Source organism: Rhinolophus sinicus, chromosome 4 (genome assembly GCF_057876585.1).
Source record: "Rhinolophus sinicus isolate RSI-liver-muscle chromosome 4, RSI-T2T, whole genome shotgun sequence".
Taxonomy (NCBI): domain Eukaryota; kingdom Metazoa; phylum Chordata; class Mammalia; order Chiroptera; family Rhinolophidae; genus Rhinolophus; species Rhinolophus sinicus.
In genome coordinates this window covers 45,605,062-45,625,940 of record NC_142504.1, presented here as the reverse complement: position 1 = coordinate 45,625,940, position 20,879 = coordinate 45,605,062, and the positions used below count along the sequence as shown (strand labels likewise).

Sequence of the window (20,879 nt, the reverse complement as noted above, 5' to 3'; positions counted from 1 at the left end):
CTTTGCAGGGGAATTTTCACTCCAGTGAGCTTTCGGAAGATGTACTGTTATACCCAGCTGAGCCAGAACAGAGACAATGGATGACTAAATACCAACAGTGTACTGTTTCTGTATTAAACACGGAATTAGCCATTGGCCTCCATCTAATGAGCCTATAATCTCATTAGACAGATTGACAACACCCAGAAGGAAAAGATTAGAATGCACATCAGCATAGTAAGTTACAATGGAGAATGTGGCATATTAAGATATTTAAAAAGATAAAATCACCATAGACAAGCTTACAATTCAAGCATGTTTTGCAGTTTTCAAACTATTTTTGTAGTGTCTGTCTTATTTATCCTGTATAGTACCAGGACCCTAGAGTTGTACAGGGCAAGGATACATACTTGGGTCTTAGACATGAACAGAGTATGATGCAAATTATCAGTATTGAACTGTAAGGAACCTCTTCCTGTGATTAATTTTTCTCTAAAGACCTCATTCCTCACTTCAACATGTTACCTATGTGAGCAAAGGATAGTCAGACATTTTTCTTGAGTAAAAAAGGTAAAATGTGTTTGCACTAGTGAGTATATAAGATATGCAGACCGGGGTATGCAAGTTTGTGAAAAGGGGACAGATTTTTTCTTCTATAGAGAACTTTCTGTCAATGTCTTTCTTCATTAATAAAAATATGGAATTTGTTTTACAAATGAAATTCGACACACACACACGCACTCACACACACACACACACACACACACACACACACACGGTCATGAGAAGTCCGTGGGAGGAAGAAAAGACAGGTGGGAAAGGAGTATCATGATATCATACCTTAGAGATGGAGACTTTACAAGTCATATGGTTCAACCTCCAACCAAAGCAGAAAATACCTGAGAAGTGATTATTCAGACTTTGATTAAACCTCCAATTCTGGGAAGCTGACTATTCTCCTGGAAGGTAGTAGCACAGTGGTAAAGAAGGGGTTTGAATCTCATCCTTATTATGTACTCATATGTGAGCTTGGGCTAGTTTAACTTTTTTGAACTTAAGTTTCCTTATTTGTAAGATAAGAATAATGATATCCATCCCACAGGGTTAATATAGAGAGCAAGTCAGATACTATTTATTAGGAGTTTGGCAAAATGCCATTGAACTCTCAATGAATGAGTAGTATTATTTGTTAGACAACTTATTCCATTGTACTGTAGTTCTGCTATTAAGCTATTTTTCTTAATAATTATTCAAAATCTGTCTCTGTATAACTTCAGCCATTTGTGGTTGTTCTTCCATCTGGAAAAACCTAGAAGAATTTGATGGAAAATAAGTCTGCTACTTCTTTCTGGCAGCTCTTTAATGTCTGAAGCACTTTGCATTCTCTAGGTTGTAGACTTTAGCATATAATTCTTTCCCTCTCCCTCTTCACTGAGTTGTTAACAGTGTAGACTTTGCTGCCAATTTAAAATGAATTCTATTGCTACCACTTCCTCCCAAAAAGGAATCAGAAAGGGAATCATAAAATAAGACACTCAACAAAGGAAAACGTAAATTATGGATTTGAGAACTTACATGTCTTTAATGGGAGACAGTTTATAGATGCTGAATCGTACAGGCATACACTTTATAGAAGCCTTGTTCACATTTCACATATTAACCTAACTTAGCCTCCTTCCTGATGACTTAAGAGTTATTAAAACAGTCTAAGTTAAAACACGGCAAACTTGCTCCCCCTTCTGTATGAAGAGCACCATTTGTCCATCTAGTTACTCAAGCATGAAACCCAAACAAACATACTTGACTCTTCACTTATCCACTCAGACAAGAAGGAACACTGATCCTACTGTCCTCATATTTGCCATTTTCTTTCCTCTTTCTCCTCCCATAGTTGTTAGAGCTAAGACTTCCAAAAGGCAATGGCCAGGGACCTGGCAGCAAAGGAACCAAGGCAGTAAGGGCCAGGACCTCACTCTCCTCCCACCCTCTGATCTCCAGATGCTTCTTCCCACTCGCTGAGTCCAGTGGCAGCTCTAAGCCAAGGGAACTCATTGATGGAGCTCACACCGGGAACCAGAGGGGGTGGGTTAGCAGAGGGAAATGGAAGAGATCTTGCACATTTCTTAACTTCTCTTCTGACTCCAGTCTGTTTCTCTAGAATATTTTATATTCTCTACATATTTTATACTGACTCCAGAGTTATCTTCCTAAAATGCACATTTGATCAGGTTGCTGCCCTGCTTATAACCAACCCCTCTGTGCCTCCAGAGCACGTTTTAATGTTCCCTCCCACATTAATCTTCTGGCAGTCTTTCCCCTCAACTTCTATTTTCATCTTCCTTCTGTGTTGTTTCCTAGGTTTCAGGCATAACAAACAGCCCATGGTTTTCCATGTCCCCCAAATTTGGAGCCTTGTAAGGACCATTTTGTTTTCACCTTATAAGCCAAGATTCTACCTGCAATAGCTCCTGGCTTCTAGTAAAAGCTCCCTTCCACAGGTGCCTGCTGAGTGAATGGATGTCTGCACTTTTGCACACAATATTCCTGTACCTGGAATGCTAATAAGTTCATAATCTCCCTTCAGGTCTCTGACTCAGACTTCCTCTGTGAAATCCTCCCTGGCCTCTTCCCTCATCCCCTCCTCATGAAAGACTCATTCCCCGGTCTTCCCTTAGCAGTCTGTACACATCCTTTTTAGTATTTATCTCCAGGTGCCACTTGAAATTGTTCACATGCCTCTGTTGTTTTACCAGACTATATCTTCCTTTATGGCAGAGACTGTATTATTCATTCATGGGTTCCCAGGACCCGAAAGGATGGCTGATGCATGTTGGGTACTCAATGTACACACAACCTGTTTGCTCAGCAGTCTCATCTAGGGGGTAGGTGGTAAACTATGAAGTCGTTTTTTTCCACAGTTACTATTTCATCTCCCTTTTCCACTCCTTAATGATAGCTTGGGAAACATATTAGCTTTTAAGTCACTTTTGGCTATAATATGTCCACCTTGATAAAGCCTCAACTTCCAACGTGATTAAATCTCTTTTCCTCCAACCCTCTGCATGGGCTTGTACTGGGACCCTGACAGCTGTGAGGTGGCGGAAGCATGGTCTACCTCTGAGCCACTGACTCTCCCTCTTCAGCTAATAGGATTAGGTAATAAATAGACCTTTTCAAGGTCTAGTTCTTCCAGCATGTTATGTAAAGAGAGGAAGATTTTTTTTTTATTTACTGCCTTTTTAACTTAATTCTTTTTCTTGGTGGTGGCTGCTTGTCTAGTGAATTGGCCATTGAAGTGGCAGGTATCCAGTGGCTGGCTCTCTCATGGGATGGCTCTGAGCATACATGCTAGGGTCAGTGCAATATTTGGCTGAAACTTGACCTTTTTTTTTAATCTCTGTCAGCTATTGCCATATTGGAGCCGTGCCCAGCCTGTTGATGCTGGATTATCCTTGCCCAGCAGGCAGCTCTTTTGAGTGGTATATGGAAGACATCCGGCTCAAGTCAAGCCCTCTTCCCCATTGTCACTTCACCACAGGAAACTGACATAGGCTTGCCATGCAAAATACGGGGTTGCAGTGGATTCACTGTCATGTCTTCTTTCTCTCCTGCCATCTCTCTCCAATTCATTGCTTTCCTATTCTGACTGGCAATCAAAGCAAGTCCACTGCCTAAGCAGATGTCTAATTCAGAAACCAAACCACCATCTCCCCTTCTTTTTGGTAACTGCAGCTTCAGTGAGGGATTCTCTTAGAGCCGCCTCTCGCTCTTGGATTGAAATGGGGATGGGAAACACCCTTCCCTTTCTCATGGTGACAACTGGATTACCTCTCAACACAAATACTGCCTCCCAACATAAAGAAGATTCTTTTCTCCGCTCTACATTGAAGATTCTTTTCCCCCCTCTTGAGCTTCTGTTTATATAGACCAGGCTGAGAGTGGAGGAGTTGCTTGTGGCAGGGTAGCTCCACAGTAGCCCGGAGGGAGGGTTATGGGCCCTAGAGCCATTCTATGAAAAGTACCACTCAACATCCCACTATAAGTTTGTTAAATAAATGAATGAGCAAGTGGATATATCTGTTTTGAATAATTATTAATAGATGGGAATACTGATGCTGTGCAATGAAGTGCTAGGTGGATTGAAACAGAACTAGACTGGTCAGTATAGAAATCCAATACAAAGCCTGGGACTTCTGTCTCAGGGCCAGTTCCCAGCCTGCCATCTTTGTATAACCTCCCGTTGTCTCAGATGGCATGTGTTCATAACATTAATTAGTAACGCCACTGCACACATCAATAAGAGAACAGGAGAATTACCACCAAAAAAGCAGTTTTGTATTTTTTCGAATTTGCAACTCTGAATAGGGAGGAAAATGTCATTTCTGCCAAAGGCCCAGCATCCTGCTTTGGTCTTATGTAAGCTCACTGTCAGGCGATCCCAGAAACTGCCTCCACTAGCCTCTGGGCAAAATGTCTCCTTTTCATAGAAAAATGTCACCTTTTCTCTAGGAAATGGCAGGTGGTTATTTTTTTCCAAAGAATAAATGACCTTTGCATTTTGTTAAAAAAATTCTCAAGGACTCAGTTTTGATGAAAAACACTGAAAACAATTCCATATCTTCCAGTTTGTACTTGAAGTTCTACTTTGTAAATTCTGAGATTACGCCTGTCATCACTGATACAGCCTGGAGGTGAATGTCAATGACCAGAAAATCCTGGCACCTTATTTTCCAGAAATGTCCACTGCACACAGCTGGATTCTTGGAACTCCAACCCTTGCTGCATCTAGCTCCCCCCCGCCACACACACACTGTAACCTCATTACTCCAACACCTCAAAGCTTTTATGTCCCAATCCAGGATCACAATCTTATACATGTCTATGGGAAACGTACCAAAAAACATGACAGTGCTGTTATATACTTTGTCTATCACCATGTTTAAAAGTATATTAAGTGCTTCATCTTAAATTTAGCGATGTGACGATCTATATCATGCCAATTTTTTTCATGAAAAAAGGGCAGAAAATAAACCCAGTAGTCTATTTTGCTAGTCAGGTGAGAAAATAGTAAAGAAAAACAACAAAGAAGCAAGAGGAGGGAAAATTTCCAGACCCCACACTTTAAAACAAAGAGAGAAGAAAGACAAAGGTGGTTCTAGGTTATTAATCTTGATTTCGCAAAACAAAGTTCCCACTTCTTTTGTCAATATCTCACATACGTGGTGAGATGTTTTTCTTCCTGACAATGGTTTTCGCCGTTAAGAAATGCAAAATTTACCTTCCAGTGTTGGATTTTCGAACAAAGTAGTAAATTAGACAATAACACAAAATTTACCATGTGTGCTCTTGTCAGTTCATGCAAATCCTCAGCTGGAGCATGTGAGAGGCACATTAATTACACGAGATACAGGAATAATGTTTCTGCAGCTGCAGCAGTTTTCATATTTGCAGACTCCAGCACACTCCATCTCTAATTTCACTGGCAGCTTGCAAAAACCAGCAGAATCACACTTATAAACAAAGGTCTGCTTGGTAATTTATCTCCTATTGACTTCAGAGAAGTTGTCTCATTAAGAATGATAAGAGATATATAATTATGAACTAAGATCTAAGACTTAGCTGATGAAACACTGAAAGGCATGTTTCTTGCCTTTTCCTCACTTACATTGCATATATATCTATAGTTGATGATATATGTTTGCATATCTATGCAATTAAATGATTCATTGAGCACTTACAAGGCCACATGACAATCGGTAGGAATTTGTACCAACATCCTACACAGATATTTAATTCAGGGAGTATTATTTCTCTTAACAGAAACATTACCTTGCCTCACACATTTTCTAACTCTCTTACCCTCCTTAGACTTTTTTGTTTGTTATAATTTGGGATTGACATGATTTTATTTTTGGAGTGGATTATATAAAAAAAAAAAGAGAAACTATCATTAAACAAATGAAGATTAGGTTACTGACTGCTTTAAAATTTGTCTAGGCATTAGAATCCTATGGCACACCTAAATGTACCCAGCCCAGATGCCAGTGGTACATGCATGCAAAAGAGAGCAAATATCCTATTTTAGCTACCATTCTACCAATAGAATAAGAGTTGTCAACATAGTACCACAATTCTGCAAATTTTCTGATTAGCTCCTTTTAATTTAAAACAAAACAAAACAAAACAGAACAAAACAACTATTTAAAGAAGCAAGAGTTGTTTTGTCATCAAGTGTTCAATGCAGAATCACTTCTTTCCAGGGTCCGAAGGGAGAACGTCCTAAGCTGTTCGTGGATCTTTTCATGTTTCTATCACTTCCAAAATACTAATGTTTCCTTCAATTTATTGGAAGACAGTCTTATAAATATTACTAACGGCTCCTGATTTTGAGTGATTCCACATGTCAAGTCCTATTCTAATTACTTTATATGTAATAACTCATCTAATGAAATGTTTGGTTAAACTAGGCAAAGAAAAGCTTTAAATAATTCTCTAAAGGGAGCATAAATAATCACAGAAAAATCTATGATTATTACAGCAAATCTCACACGTCCATAGTAATCCATGGAAGCAAACCAGTGCTTGCGAAAGACTCATTCTACTGCTCAATCAACAAGTTGAATATTTGCCATAGATCAGGTAATGAGCATGTCACATACAGGCCCTGGACTCAGAGCTCATAGGCAGCTGTGGGGAGGGCGGGGCATGGAAACAGCAAGAGTCTACAATTCAGGGGGTGCAGTGGGGTGTGTGCAGATAAAAATAAGCACCTTTTATAAAAAGCAGATTGTTTCCTGATAAACTAAAGGCTCAGTTCCATTAGTTAAGGAAGAAAGAGTAGTAGGATTTTGACATGGTCTATAAAACACATATGCCAACCCAGACACCACAATCTGGTGAATCTTTGTATCTACTTGGATACTTTTGGTTTATTTATAAGCAAGGGAATTGGGATCCTGGCCCCAGGCCCAGAAAGTTAAAATGATAAGAACTTCATAAGTACATTTAGAGAATACCTTAATTTCAGATATGTGTTGAACTTAAGCTGAATACCTTTCATTAATATACTGACAACCAACTACCTCCTCCACAGAATAGATATAAAAAGATCATTTTACCCCATAATCTCCAGTCCGTTCACATTAAACTTAAATAATAAATGTTCAGATTTTTAAGATGCCACCTTCAGACGCAGTTAGCAGACTCTAATGTAACACTGCTGGTGTCACAGCATCTAGCACCATTCTGAGCTCTACTCCTAGGCTGAGGGGGCCCCACCCACTTTCTACTTCAGCTCCTTGGAGGGCCAGTGAACCTGTACTGCAAATTAATAGAAAGCTTTTGTGCAGAATAACTTAAAAACAATAGTGATAAAAGTACATTTCAGTGCACTGACTCCCATGGCATCAATAGGTATAGTGATCATGAATAGTGCCCCTCAATTACTGTGCGACATATCTGCGTGGATACCAATACCGAAACTAGAACAAATAATAACGCAACAATCTTTGCTATATCTGTGATACAATGGGAACAAAGTTGTTAATCCTGGGCAGAGATGAAAACTAGGATGGGACTGTATAGAAGTTATCCCTTCTCCAGTGAACATTTAGCTAGACTGATTTTAAATGAAGAAGTCATAAAGAGCAGTGTACAAGGCATTTACAAAAAAAGAAAAGAGAGAAATGAGCAAAAAAGAGGTACTGCAATAGCATTTACTTGGGTTACAAGGGTCTCTTTTTAAAAAACTAAGTGAATTATTGATGAAACATAGCATGACTTTAAGAATTGGTGCAACATTTTTTTTTAATCCTTTCAAGCGGTTTGGTTTGTAGCCCCAATCAAGTGTTTTGTCACCCCCGGCACTTGAATCACCTATACATCATCATAAGAGGAGGATAGTGGGTAGAACGTGTGCAGTGTGGCACTCGCTCTTGCTGTGAGAGGCCTGTTATTGATCTGAAAGACACATCACTAGCAGCGGAGATATTAGGTGTTTGAACAAAATGAAGTGAGGTTTTGAAACTCAGGTGTATTTGGAAAAAATCAAGAGTATATATATTGGCAAGCTAAACAAACACAGTTTATTTCTTCTCTACTGGAGATATTAGTGCTGGTCAGCTGGCTAGAAATTCAATTTTATTTTCTGGCTTTTATAGAGCACAAGATGTTTTCTTAGAGCCTCTGAAGTTCATAAATGTCTCAAAAGGCAAACATGATATGAATATCAAGGGATTATTTAGAAAATTATCTAACATGGATCTGAGTCTGAATATTTTGCTAGGTCTTACAAACTGAATTGTTGCAACCACCACCTTTATTTTTATTAGAAAGATAGAGTTAGAGACCTGGTGATTTTACTGCTCCGCATCTCTCGATATGGTATTGTAATTCACTATTATTTATTCACAGCATGATAGACAACTGGAAGGCAAAAAAATGATCAACACTCCTGTTCTAGAGGGTTGTGAAAAGGTAGAGCGCCCATGAAAGCAAAAGATAATTTTCTCAGGGAAGTTTGAACAAACTCAAGGAATTTAGAAACAAAGGAACTCAGAAACAAAGAAGCCACAGGAAGGACACTGCAGTACATGAAAGATTACTTGAAATCTTTTGTGACTTCTCCCATCAAAATGGGATGTCTCGTTTCCTTCGCTGTGGATTTGGACTGACCGGTGACTTATTTTGATCAATAGAAGGAGTGGAAGTGATACTGTGCCAGGCCAGGCTGTGTCAGGCTAAGTCTTAAGAGGCTTGACAGCTTTCTGTTTGGAGCCCTAAGTCACCATGTACAGTGGTCCAGCCACCGTTGAGAGAGAGAAGGCTTGTCAGCCCTCAGGAGTGCCATCCATCCATCCCAGCCGTGGCATCAATGTGAGTGATGCCGCCTTGCACATCCTACCCCAGGAGATGACAGGATGACTGGTCTAGATGACTGAAGCTGCATGAGACTTCCAACATGAGCCTAGGAGATAAGCACCTCCCAGCTGAACCCAAGCAAGAATATGGAATCATGAGCAGACATTTCCTTGTTCTGTCAAATCACTGAGTTTACGTTTGATTTGCTATACAACAATAAAAAACTAAACAGATACTTCAAATAATAGAAAAATTACATTTCTCTGATTACTTCGTTTGCTTCTGGCAGCTCACATAACATGGTAAATGGTTTGCACCATCTAAACGTGAACACTTGGCTGTGGAGGTGGGTGGTGATGAAGAACTGGCTGATTCACTAAGACATTTTTATACGGCAGCCAGTCAGTAAGAGAGCAGTCACGGGGAGAGACCAACACAGCGTGTGCTCAAAATTCAAAAGGAAGCCTGCTCTGGATATAGGTTAATTATGAGATGGTGGGAAAACTAGATATAAGAAGAAATTTTTAACGACTTCTTAGGCTTTCTCATGCATATATGGAGCTTTTCCTGGGGAGATGGTTTATTAACAACCGTGGACTTTTTATTAAATTGCTAAGGAGCTAATAATGGTTGGGGAGGACTGAAGAATATTGGGGTGGGGCGAAGTGGAACTACTAGGTGACCATCAGTGAGAGAATCAGTACTGAAGGGACCGCCTTAAGAGGGACGCTGTCACACTGACGGCAGAGCGGTCAGCTGCCCACACAGCACTCACGGCCTCAGGTTAATCTTTGTTGTCCCCTAGAGAGCAAAAGGGCAACTATGATTTCAGATAATGCAATTATGGGATACAGTATCCCAAAACAGTGTTAAAATCCCTGAAGAATGAGAAATTGCTCATAGTTCAATGTCCTGCACTGATATGAAAGGTGAACATAGGATTAATTAGCTTTGCTCTATTTGGTAGATGGCCATAGACTATATTCCAGAGGTTAGTTCCCAGAAATATTCATAAATACTTCTTCAAAGCAATTCTAAGCATAGGGTTGATTGAAGGAGGGTCAGAATAGGATGGAGAATGTTTGCTAGGCTGTACAGTAGGTGGGAAAGATGTCTTCTTGCTACCACTAAATGCAGTGGTTCCCCAAGTGTAGATTCTAAGATTTCTAGTTCAAGACAACAGACTAAACATACATGGCTATTCCCTATAACAAAGACTTTACAATGAATAAAGCCACAGCAATGATGAAAACCTGAGAGAAGTCATTATCTGACATAGAGAGGCCATTATAAGACAAGACAGCTCAAGAGAATTTTGGAATAAGGAATGTGAATAAGAGCATGATAATTGATGTATCGTATTCTGGAGTTGGGGTTCGCAAACTGGAGCCCAGGAGCAACATGCAGCTGCCTGTATTTGTAAATATAGTTCTATTGGAGGCCAACCATGCCCATTTGTTTTCATGTTGTCTAAGGAGGTTTTAATGACCACCAAGTTAAACAGCTGTGACTGAGCCCACCTGGCCCCCAAAGCCTAACGTACTTACAATTTGACCCTTTACAGAAAGCACCTGCTGACTCCTGTTCTAGTGTGTTCCTGGAGGGGAAGGAACCATGGACAAGGAGTCTGAGTTGCTCTGCAGAATCCCAAAAAGGTGTGGGATTAGGAAACAGCCGACACGCGTGTCCAGAAGACCTGCCCTACCACGCCTGCGTGCAGAATTCCCACCACCTACCCCGAGTCAGAAGATGAGGGTGTGTCCGAAAAAATGATCCCATTTAACAGACTTTCATATTCTGTGCCTGCCTAAGAATGCTTGGTAAAATCTGACCACAAAAGTGGAACTCTTAAGCAATTTCTCAGTGTTTCACTTTTAAATATGGACAACGGATGATCACAAGACCTATGAGGACTGTGCTGTAGTAAAATGTGCATCCATGAGAAGAGAGGATATGCATGTGGGTGATGTGGACTCTGTTTGGGCAAGATATAATGGGAAGTTCCCAAGTTCGGCTGCACACCCGACCCGCACAGGAGCAGGAGGACAAAAGACGCCCAGAAAAGATGAGATCCTCCGGATGACCTAAAATGATGGTGCTTCTGGGGGAAAAAGTATTATTTTTAAAAAGATACTGCAAAAAAGAAAAAGTAGACTCCATAAATCTGTTTAAGGGGAAAAATGTATCAACAGTACACCACTGTTAATGCAAAAACTGTACAAATATTACTAAAATTAGTTGTAAAACTCTATTGGGGGAATGTGGGAGGGCAGATGGCAGATAAGAAAACAAAAGCTTCATTTCTTTCTGAACGGAAGTACTATAAATACAGGTCATATCTAAAACTGTTATTAAGACAAGAATATAAACACATTAATTAGAGGCATGAAGGTAGTTACCAAATGAAACACCTAAAAGAATACAAGGTGATCGAGTGACTCTGGGATATGGGCCTGAAAGGTTGGGAGGGGCAGGGAAGGAAATACTTTATGCATTATAAATATGTTGGTGCTTTTCCCCCCATGTGCATGTATTGATGTGACAATTTTTAGAAGTATGTAAATGCACCTTTCTGAAAGCAAGTTCCAGAAATTTGCAATCAGTAGGTCTAGTGGCACAAGAATCTTCGCCTTTAAAAAGCTCCCCTAGTGTTTCTGATAAATTTATTCTTGTGCCCCTGCTTTTAGAAGCACAAATAAAGAGGTAGCAACCAGTAAAAGAGCAGTAACATCGATCTGCCCGATGGAGAAATGCCAGGAGCTATGAGATGTCAGGATGCTGGTCTCCCAGTCAGCTTCCTACCATTTTACTCATAAAATGGATAAATGTTAGAAGGCATATAAAAACGAATAGGTTGTGAGTGAACTCATAATTCAACCCCTGTCTATAGGAAAACTTCACAGATAGGTCAGGTTGTCTTTCTTTCACATTTGTTGAAAACCAAAAGCCTTGGTTCAAAAATTAGCCTGGGGAAAACATGAAACATCATGAAATGAGGGAAGCTTTTTAACTGAAGATGTTAGATCAACTCCCTTTCAGACTCTGCGGTTTCTACCTAAACTGTGCTACATCAATCTTGATTTTGAAAATAGTTTAAAGAATGTTAACAGGATCTCTGGTGCCTACAAACAATTGCTGGGATGTGTAAAATACTTAATAATAAGACATTGCATGGTTTCTGGGCACTATGGAAATTTCTTCTGGGAAAGCTTCTTCTGGAACACTATTGGACCATGGGGGATTGGCTCATTTAGTTGTCAAAAAGCAGCCAGGGGTACCGTGTCCTCATTTTCTCCTGTCCCCTATCCCTTCCAAGGACTCAGTGCTGACTGAGAAAGGAAGAATTCCAACTCCACCCTTGTTTCTATTGTGCAGGCCCCTAGGACAGGTTTTTAGTAGAGTGGATTTTTCTTTGTGTCCACACAAAATATTGATATCTCGGTGCCTAAATTGGAGATAATCTAGAACTAGCAAAGTTGATTATAATATTTTCATGCTTATTTCAATGTCAAATGAGACTGCTCACCTTTTAAATACCAATGATTTGTTTATATCTGTAGCTATTAATTTTGTTAATTTCTGAGGTTCACTTATAGATGAAATCATTACAAAAAAGGAAATTAATTTTGTCCCTAACATGTATTTGTCTTATTTCATCCAGAAAATGGAAAGCTGGTTTGTTTTTTGCTTTAATAGTAAGCTATTGGTCCAGTTACATTGACTATGTTATACTGTAACAGTGGAATTCCTCCAATTCAAATTTCACTTCTTAATTTCTGAGTATCCTTCATCCATGCATCCATCAATCCATCCCTCCAGTACTTATTGAGCACCTGCTGTTTGCCTGGCAGTTTCAAGTTCTAGGGATACACAAGTAAAGAAAACTTTAGTCATAGAGTAAACCTCTATTCCTAATTGGTTGAAAATTTATATGAGAAAGGTTTTATACAAGGTATGTGTGCATTTATGATATCTATGTTTTTATTTGAAGATATATGATTATATACTAGTCTTTGATTTTTGTCTAACTAGTTCATCTTTACCAGTTCTGGTTATCATTTTACTCAAAACTTCCTGGGAACACCCATTGCAGGTGAAATATTAACATACACTCTGATGGCATATAAATCTTTTTCTAGGTATTCCTCACTACTGTGCCTTTGCATATGCTGTTTCCTCTTCCTATAGCTTTCTTCACTTGTCCCGCCCCCCAGCAAATACCTACTCATCATTGAAAACTCTGTCAGGTAACATCTTCTCTATGAGTCCTTCCTTCCCTAAGCACTTCCCAATAGAACTGTTCTCCCTTTCCTCTGTACTATTTCTGGACTTTGTACATATTTTTATTATTGTACTTATATAAATATTTATTAACATGTCACTCATTATTTCTATACGCTAAACTTCTTGAGATAGAAACATTTGTCTCTTCATTTTAGCATCTCTAATAATAATAAGCAGACTGCCTGGCACATATGGGACATTCACTAAGTATTAGATAAACTAAACTGAGGAGCCATTCCCTCTCTTATAACTTGTGGAATGCCACAGAAATGTGTTCACATTTTATTTTAAATTATCTCAAAATTAAAAATAAACATTTAAACATATTTGAATACTTAGTGAGCAGATTTCAATGTTTGATTAAATTCTTTTCTGATGAGAGAAATTCTCATCCCTAGAAAAGCCTAATAAAGTTATAGTTAGGAACATGTTTTTCTTTTTAAAAATTTCTGTTGCGCACTCCCCCCACTCTTGACTGTGTGTCAACATCATGGTAATTATAGACTCATCCTACGTCTATTATGTTACAATCACTAGTTTATATATTGAAGGTCCCTCCTAGACATCAACCCCTTGCGAGCTGGGCCCTCGTCACAGCCATTTTGTAGCCCTGTTACACGGCCATGACTGTGAAAGGGAAGACCTGAACAGGTATTTGTTGAATTATTAAATAGAGGAATAAATAGGAGACAGTGAATAGAATTAAATCCTAGGTTCCTCTTTCTCTGTATTAGGATCTGTATTGTGATTATCTTGAAAATCTCATAAATTCTACATAAAACATTGACATTGTTGTTGAATAAGTCTAGATTACACTGTGTGGATGTGGTAAACTAGGAAAATGAGTAGGAAGGGAGAAAGCTTCACTGTTCAAATATTTTTATATTGTCTTTTAAGTTTACACTGAAAGAAGTCTTTTCTAGTTTTGAAACATGGACTGGTGGGCTGGATCAGAGAAAAAACTAACTGGATTCTTTATTATGAAAAGAAATAGGTTTGTTACCTATTTCACTGAAGTTCAAAAGCTTTAGGGATCTTCCCCCTCGGCTAAGATGGCACTAATTCCATAATTTCCTCTTATTCTAATTGTAGGCAATAGGATGATTTTTAGTTTAGTCATTTGATGTTTCTCTGATTTTTTTTCAACATAAAATTATGGATGCCTATTAAAATATCACAGATAAAGAGTAGATTTGGACACTCTAGCTTACTGTTGCAGAAAATTATGTGCACGCAAATTTTGCAACAGTAGGGTTTGAAAAATGTAGTGAGTTAGTTTTGAAATTTCACTCAACTTTTAAGGAGATGTAGCATCTATAAATGTATTATTACTCACTAGTGAGTGGCAGTGACAAATATACTCATTAGGAGAAATTGAAAAGAAGTTATTTCTATAGGAAACATTCAGTAAATGCCAATAAAGCACTAGTCTTTTTTTTTTTAATTAAAAATACCAGGAGAATACCTGAGTTTTATGTGATTTCTTCATACACAAACCACTTTAAAATCCATGGAATAATAGTTCACAAATATATAGACCATAAAAATGGCATAACTTTTTCTCAAAAGTAATTCTCTAATTTGTGTATCTACTAGAATGTACTGACTTTTGCAAATTGATATAATAAATTAAATCAATGCTGTGAAAAATGTGAAATGGTGATATAGTTATTTGGAGTGTAGTTCCTACAGTTTATAAATTACTCTTTCTAAGGCATTTCAAAAACAACACTACAAAATTCTTGAATCAGGATTTTAAATACAAAATATCAAATCTGATTTCCTTTTTTTTTTGTCTGATAAGGAAACCAGTTTTTATAAATTATGGGACTAATCCAAGCTGAAGGACCAGGTAGAAGAAGTGAAAATTAGACTCCAAAATCAGACTTCCTTCATTACCTTTTTCTTGACCTCTGTACACCTTTAACATTTTATGTATTTTTTTGCCCTTAACAATTTGCCTCTGTATTTCTATATTAATTAATTTTAATTATAATTTGATAGACATCCAAGTAACTGCATTTGAAAATTAATTCATAAGGACTAGAGAAAAAACCTTATATATTAAACATATGGGGACATATGAAGATGAATACCATTTAAAGTTTTTTTCTATGATATGAGCATGAATATTTGAATATCCAACCTGGGAAATTCAGATAATATTACAAGATTAATCCAGATTTTAAAATATCAATGGCTGAATATAAGCTAGAAAAGTATGAAATGTTAATCACATCCCTAAGAAGAAATTCTAGAAATTAGAAAAGTATCAATCTCATGAGTCCATTGATTCCAAGAAACAGAAGGGGCAGTCTGAAACATGAGACAAAATGGTACTGAAAGCTGTTTCCAAAATACTTCAATTTGATACTCTTAAACTTATTGAAAACATAATTTGTAGTTTTCCTAATGTGAGGTGACCTTTGACCTTCAAATTAAGAGCACAGAAAGAATATTTGCCTTAGGAAACAAGACATTATGAAAGAATTTTCTAAAGCACGGAGGAACTTACCTGTTTCCATTTTTCCGTCCTGTGCTGCGGGCCCATCTGGAATCACACTTTTCACCTGCAGAAACTCATCAGGCTCATCTCCACCAATGATGGTAAATCCAAAACCCATGTTGCTCTTTTTAAGGGTGGTGCTGAGGAATGTTCCCTTCAACTGGGATGCATCCCGGGTGAAGAGTGGTTTTTCTACATTGGCCAATATAAGTTAAAAAAGAAAAAGTACATTTAAGGCAAGTTCTCACAGAAGGGAAGCCAGCCACTGTGGAGCCATCCGATTAAATGTGGGGGTTTCCTACATTTATTCCTACAGTAAACGCAAACAGGTGTGAATGCAGAAGCAAAGCGCTTAGTACTTCCTACAGTCACAGAGCAGTCCCAAGCATCCAGGGAAAGGTGAAAAAGCTGCTTGGTTTGGAGAGAGATTTTTTTTTTTTTTTTGTCAAGTCAGTGTTTCTATTCACCAGAGTAGCCCTTTTTGTGCTTAAAAGGGGCTAAATCAACAGGTTGTCAGCACTTTCAGATAGAGGAGCCCACAATCATCCAGCCTCATCTCAATATAGTTCTCTTGTTCTGAGAGAGTCCAGGCAAGAGGTATGTGTCAGGGGCTGGTCCTGCACAAAACCTTGAAGGGACAGGACTAGAAAACTGAAATGGACTGTTTTGTTTCGTAAAGCATAAAAGCCGTGGAACGCTGCCACCTATTCACATGACTAAACTGTTTAGAAAGAGTACCTGGATGTGGGACTGGGTTAACTTTTGCTTATATTGTGAGATGCTATAAAGATAACCAAATAAATCAATGTCTACTAACCGATCGTGTTTAGTATACTCTAAAATGTGAGCAAAAGGCAAGCCAGTATTTCTAGATATAATTATGAATGTAAAGGTAACACATTTTGTAACAATATGTTGCTACATTCAAATCAGATACTTAAATAATCTGAACAGAACTTGAATCCACTCATATAGGTTTGACCACTAATTTGTTATATATATGCTTTCCCAGCTACGATCTGTAATAAACATATTCCTAATAAATGCTGTAAAAATAATAGTCGTACTAGGAAACAGAATTAATATCTTTTGAATGCTATTGTAGTCAAGTATTTTATATATATTTTTAAATTGTTACAGTTTGGTTGATATTTGATGTCTGTAACAGTCAAACTTACTTAGTAACTTAGTTAAGTATTTTGTTTGGTACTTTTGCTGCTACATTTTGGATATATGTAATGGAAAAACCAGAAAATAATGAGTCATTATATTGGAATTTTACTTTGTCTATTTACATACCATATTTCCCCGAAAATAAGACCTAGCCGGACAATCAGCTCTAATGTGTCTGTTGGAGCAAAAATTAATATAAGATCATTTCTTATTTTACTATAAGACCTGGTATAATATAATATAATATAATATAATATAATATAATATAATATAATATAATATAGTATAGTATAGTATAGTATAGTATAGTATAATATAATATAATACTGGGTCTTATATTAATTTTTGCTCCAAAAGATGCATTAGAGCTGATTGTCGGACTAGCTCTTATTTTCGGGGAAACACGGTATCACATATCTTTCTTAAAAATAGACATCTTCTTTGAAATAAAAATAAAAACACATATAATCGTATCACCTACGTTTCCTTTATGAAAGTGATGTTTACAGTTGGAGAGAAGTTCAACACGAGACCTTTACATTCATTGTAATTGTGCCACAGTGTATAGTGTGAAAATCATCAGCAGGTAAATCTAGGCCTCCTGACTACAAAAGCCTCCTTGCTTTCATGATGAGTAGGAGCCCACGAAGATGTGAAAGGTTTGTACAGCCTCACATCCCCCTGCGTGGCTCCAAAGTGCAGTCAGGTACAGCAAGCAGCCCCGGACATACCGACAGGCCAGGGCCTCCGGGCGTGGTTGCGCTGATAACACGACAAGTCACTCACGCTGCATGACCTTCCCGGGGCAGCGTGGGGGCGGATGAATTTGGGCCTAGGTAATGTCGATGAAGAGCTGCCTACTGTTATAAAGGAGAACAAACCTCATTCTAGTACTTGGTCTTTTGAGGACAAACTTCTGACTCTAGGCATCTTGCCTGCAGTTTGAAGTACCACTATCAAAACCATTGATCTCCACGTGGCTACGTGCTGTAAATTCCTATAAATTCTTATCACGTACTGCCCGAGGCTTTAATCTGTGGTTGCTAAATGCATTAGTTTAGAATCAGAGCAAACACCCAGCTAAACCTAATAGAAGGGTTTGGGGAAAGCAAATCAATGATTTGGAATAGTCCAAGCTAAAGGTGTGTTTGGAAGAGCAGGCAACTTGAGAGACAATTTTTCCCTTTGAAACATTGCACGTTGACAGGTACCAACCTCGGAAACCTGGGGCCTGCAGGGGCTTTGTTCCAAGTTCTGTGTGGGGCATGTTATGCTGCTGTAGCTTCCTTTTTGCTTCCAGGACAGGGTTTTCAAACTGTGTTCTTCTATTTATGTGGCTGAAAAATAAAATTTCAAATTAGGATAACAGTGGGGCAAAGTCATTTAAAAGAACACGTGTCTAGCTCTGTGGAGAGCAGGCGATGAAGAGATAGATACCTTACATGGTTATAATCAAATGCCCCACCAGGCTGAAGTCAGGCTCTGCTGGGGCTGGCCTGTGTGCAGCACACATTTCTGTGACAAGAGTGGAGTTTTCAATGGCTCTATCATATGTGATTTTATTTAAATCATGTATGATTCAGCCAGTAGAACTAGAATGTGTTCTTGTTTTCTGTGCTACTGGGTTAGTTTGAGACGAGTTTGGTTCATTAAAATAAACGGTCAGCAAATGAAATCTATACCAAATGGTGTTGAAAAAAAGAATATCATCTAAGCTTTGCAAAGTCCCTATAAGATACGTATATGGTAAATTCACTGATTTTTTTCCTCGTACCAACCGAAGACAGATCTGGACTGAAGGGCTGGGAGACAGGAGGAAAGACTCCCTGGGATATGATGGAAGTTGTAGAATACCTGTAGGAAGGCTGATGCTGAGGTCAATCAAAAGTAGAGTATTTACTTTCTACATAGAGAGATGATAAATTCATATAAATTATACACAGAGTGGCCGGAAGTAACTGTGGATCAGCTTAACTAAGGGCTTATAGTACAAAAATTCCTTACAATAGCCTTACAGTATAATGAATTCTTCTATGAAATTTAGGGTTCCCAGTCCATGGAGAGGCTAGAAACCAATGAGCCTGCTTAGAAGCAGTGCCATGTAACTCTTTCTCTAAAAAATAAATGTACCACGAGAAGTTTGGCATACATATTGATTTTGGTTCTTTGTATAAACAGAAATAGGATTATGGAATGAAAGCATGAAGAGGAGAGAAGGGTTAGAAGAGGAATGAACAACTGTTGAGTACTTAACTCTGGGCCAGCTATGTATAAATTTCCTCAGTTACGTCTCACGGCAACAGTGTTGAATTCTAATTATCCCATTTTAAGGTGATGAGACTGACATACAGGATGCCGAATGACTTGCTCTAAATCGCACGCCCAGTGAGTGGAAACACTGGATTTGACCATGTCTATCTCTAAAATGCACCTCTCATCTACATACCTTCTCTTTCCAATGCATGATTACACAATGGCAGTACACACATATTTAACATACATACATGCACACACACACGCACACACAATCCTCTCATTTTATGTCTTCTAAAAACTACACATCAGAAAGCAAAGAAAATAAAAGAAGCAAAGTCTCAACAGCCAATTTTCTGTTAATATAAATCAGATAATTTCCGGTGAGGCAGAAAAACGGTTGTCAGAAACATAGGACAACTGCAATATCTAATTACTTCCTCATGTGACAGGAGTGTAGCTGCCTATCACACAGGCTCCAGCGTCAGTGAGTCCTGGATTCAAAATCCAGCTCTACCACTTGATTAGCTGTGTGACTTTTGGCAAGTTATTAACCCTGAACCTTGCTGTCTTCATCTATAATACGGACATGATAGTCCCTTCCTCCTGGGGTGGTTGTGAGGATTCAGTGAAATAATGAATATTCGTACAGGGTTTCAAGCATAGACATGTTCAGTGACTAGCAGCAGCTGTTATCACCATGGCCACCGCCATCATCATGTTATCGTCACCATTACTATAATCATTTTGAGTCCACGGGAAAGGCTTTCCTGGGGGTCGGGGGGAGAGGATTAACATCACTTCTCTAATATTGCTTCTGGTATAGCCCATGGTGCTGTTCAGGATGGGGATTCTTAGAACAATGTTCTTTGGTAATGGAACTCACCGGCATGGGGTTCAAAGTAAATCCGTCTTATGTAAAATTATTTTCCACTGGAACTAAATGCTACTGAAATGCTCTTGAGCACCCTGGGGTCACACTGATCTGTGGTGTGCAGTGAACTACGGCTCGTGAGATGTCAATGCTTCTTTGCCCCATAAGCTCAGACAAAGCCATTCTATTTCAGGAGGGTCCGAGTTGGAAACCTGTCTTCCCTTGTTTCCACTTTCCCTTACTACAATCCTCGAAACAGTTCTATCATCTAAAGAAACATTCTTCCTGACCTGCCCTGACTTATCTCTGTAACTTCACTTTTGGCTGCATCACCACGTGCACTCTTTGCTTTGAACCTACTTGGAGCTACTCTGATCAGCAACACCCTATCAAGCCTTTATCTCATCAAGCGAGATTCAGGGTGTCAATGGTGCGGTGCTTGAAGCGAGACAGCCTGTGTTTGAGGTGGCATCTTGGACAAATTGCCAAACTCTCTAAGCATCAATATCCTCAACCATAGATGGAGACATTAATATCGACTTCTTGGGGTTGCTGTAAAGATAAGAGAACTAATGTTTGCAAAGCACAGATACATAGGGGGGACCCCACAATGGAGTGTAGCTATTCTTTATTCTTTAAGATACAGCTATTCTGTATTAATAATTGCTGCTGCTATTGTTATTATTATCACAGTGCTTCCCCCATCTGTCCCATAACTCCTTCCTTAACCTCTGCCAGCAAGCAGCATTCCCAGCCAGTGTTAGCCTCCTCCCCGAGGCTCTCACAGAACTGGCCTCAACAGACTTCTCTCATCACAGTCTACTTATTTTCTTATCATTAAGAGGATTTGAAGTACTTTTAAAGAACAACAATGAAAAGTAAATAAAATCAGGGTGAAGTTAGTTGAATCAATAGACAAAACTGACAATATAGGATTCTTACTTGTTTACT

At 38.6% G+C, this 20,879-nt stretch overlaps 1 protein-coding gene across 9 annotated transcripts in view; it reads right to left on the bottom strand.

The window, feature by feature from the left end:
- MAGI2 (membrane associated guanylate kinase, WW and PDZ domain containing 2) overlaps positions 1–20,879 on the bottom strand; it is a 1,312,004-nt gene that overhangs the window by 259,912 nt on the left and 1,031,213 nt on the right. For 6 of the 9 annotated variants that reach the window (XM_074340644.2, XM_074340647.2, XM_074340646.2 and 3 more), the window contains 3 exons: positions 18,017–18,138; positions 17,533–17,661; positions 15,638–15,820 (listed from right to left, as the gene is read on the bottom strand). In XM_074340644.2, the coding sequence (XP_074196745.1) occupies positions 15,638–15,820; positions 17,533–17,661; positions 18,017–18,138 (434 nt within the window). The remainder of the gene's footprint in view (positions 1–15,637; positions 15,821–17,532; positions 17,662–18,016; positions 18,139–20,879) is intronic. The other 3 variants (XM_074340648.2, XM_074340649.2, XM_074340653.2) reach the window with 1 other exon arrangement.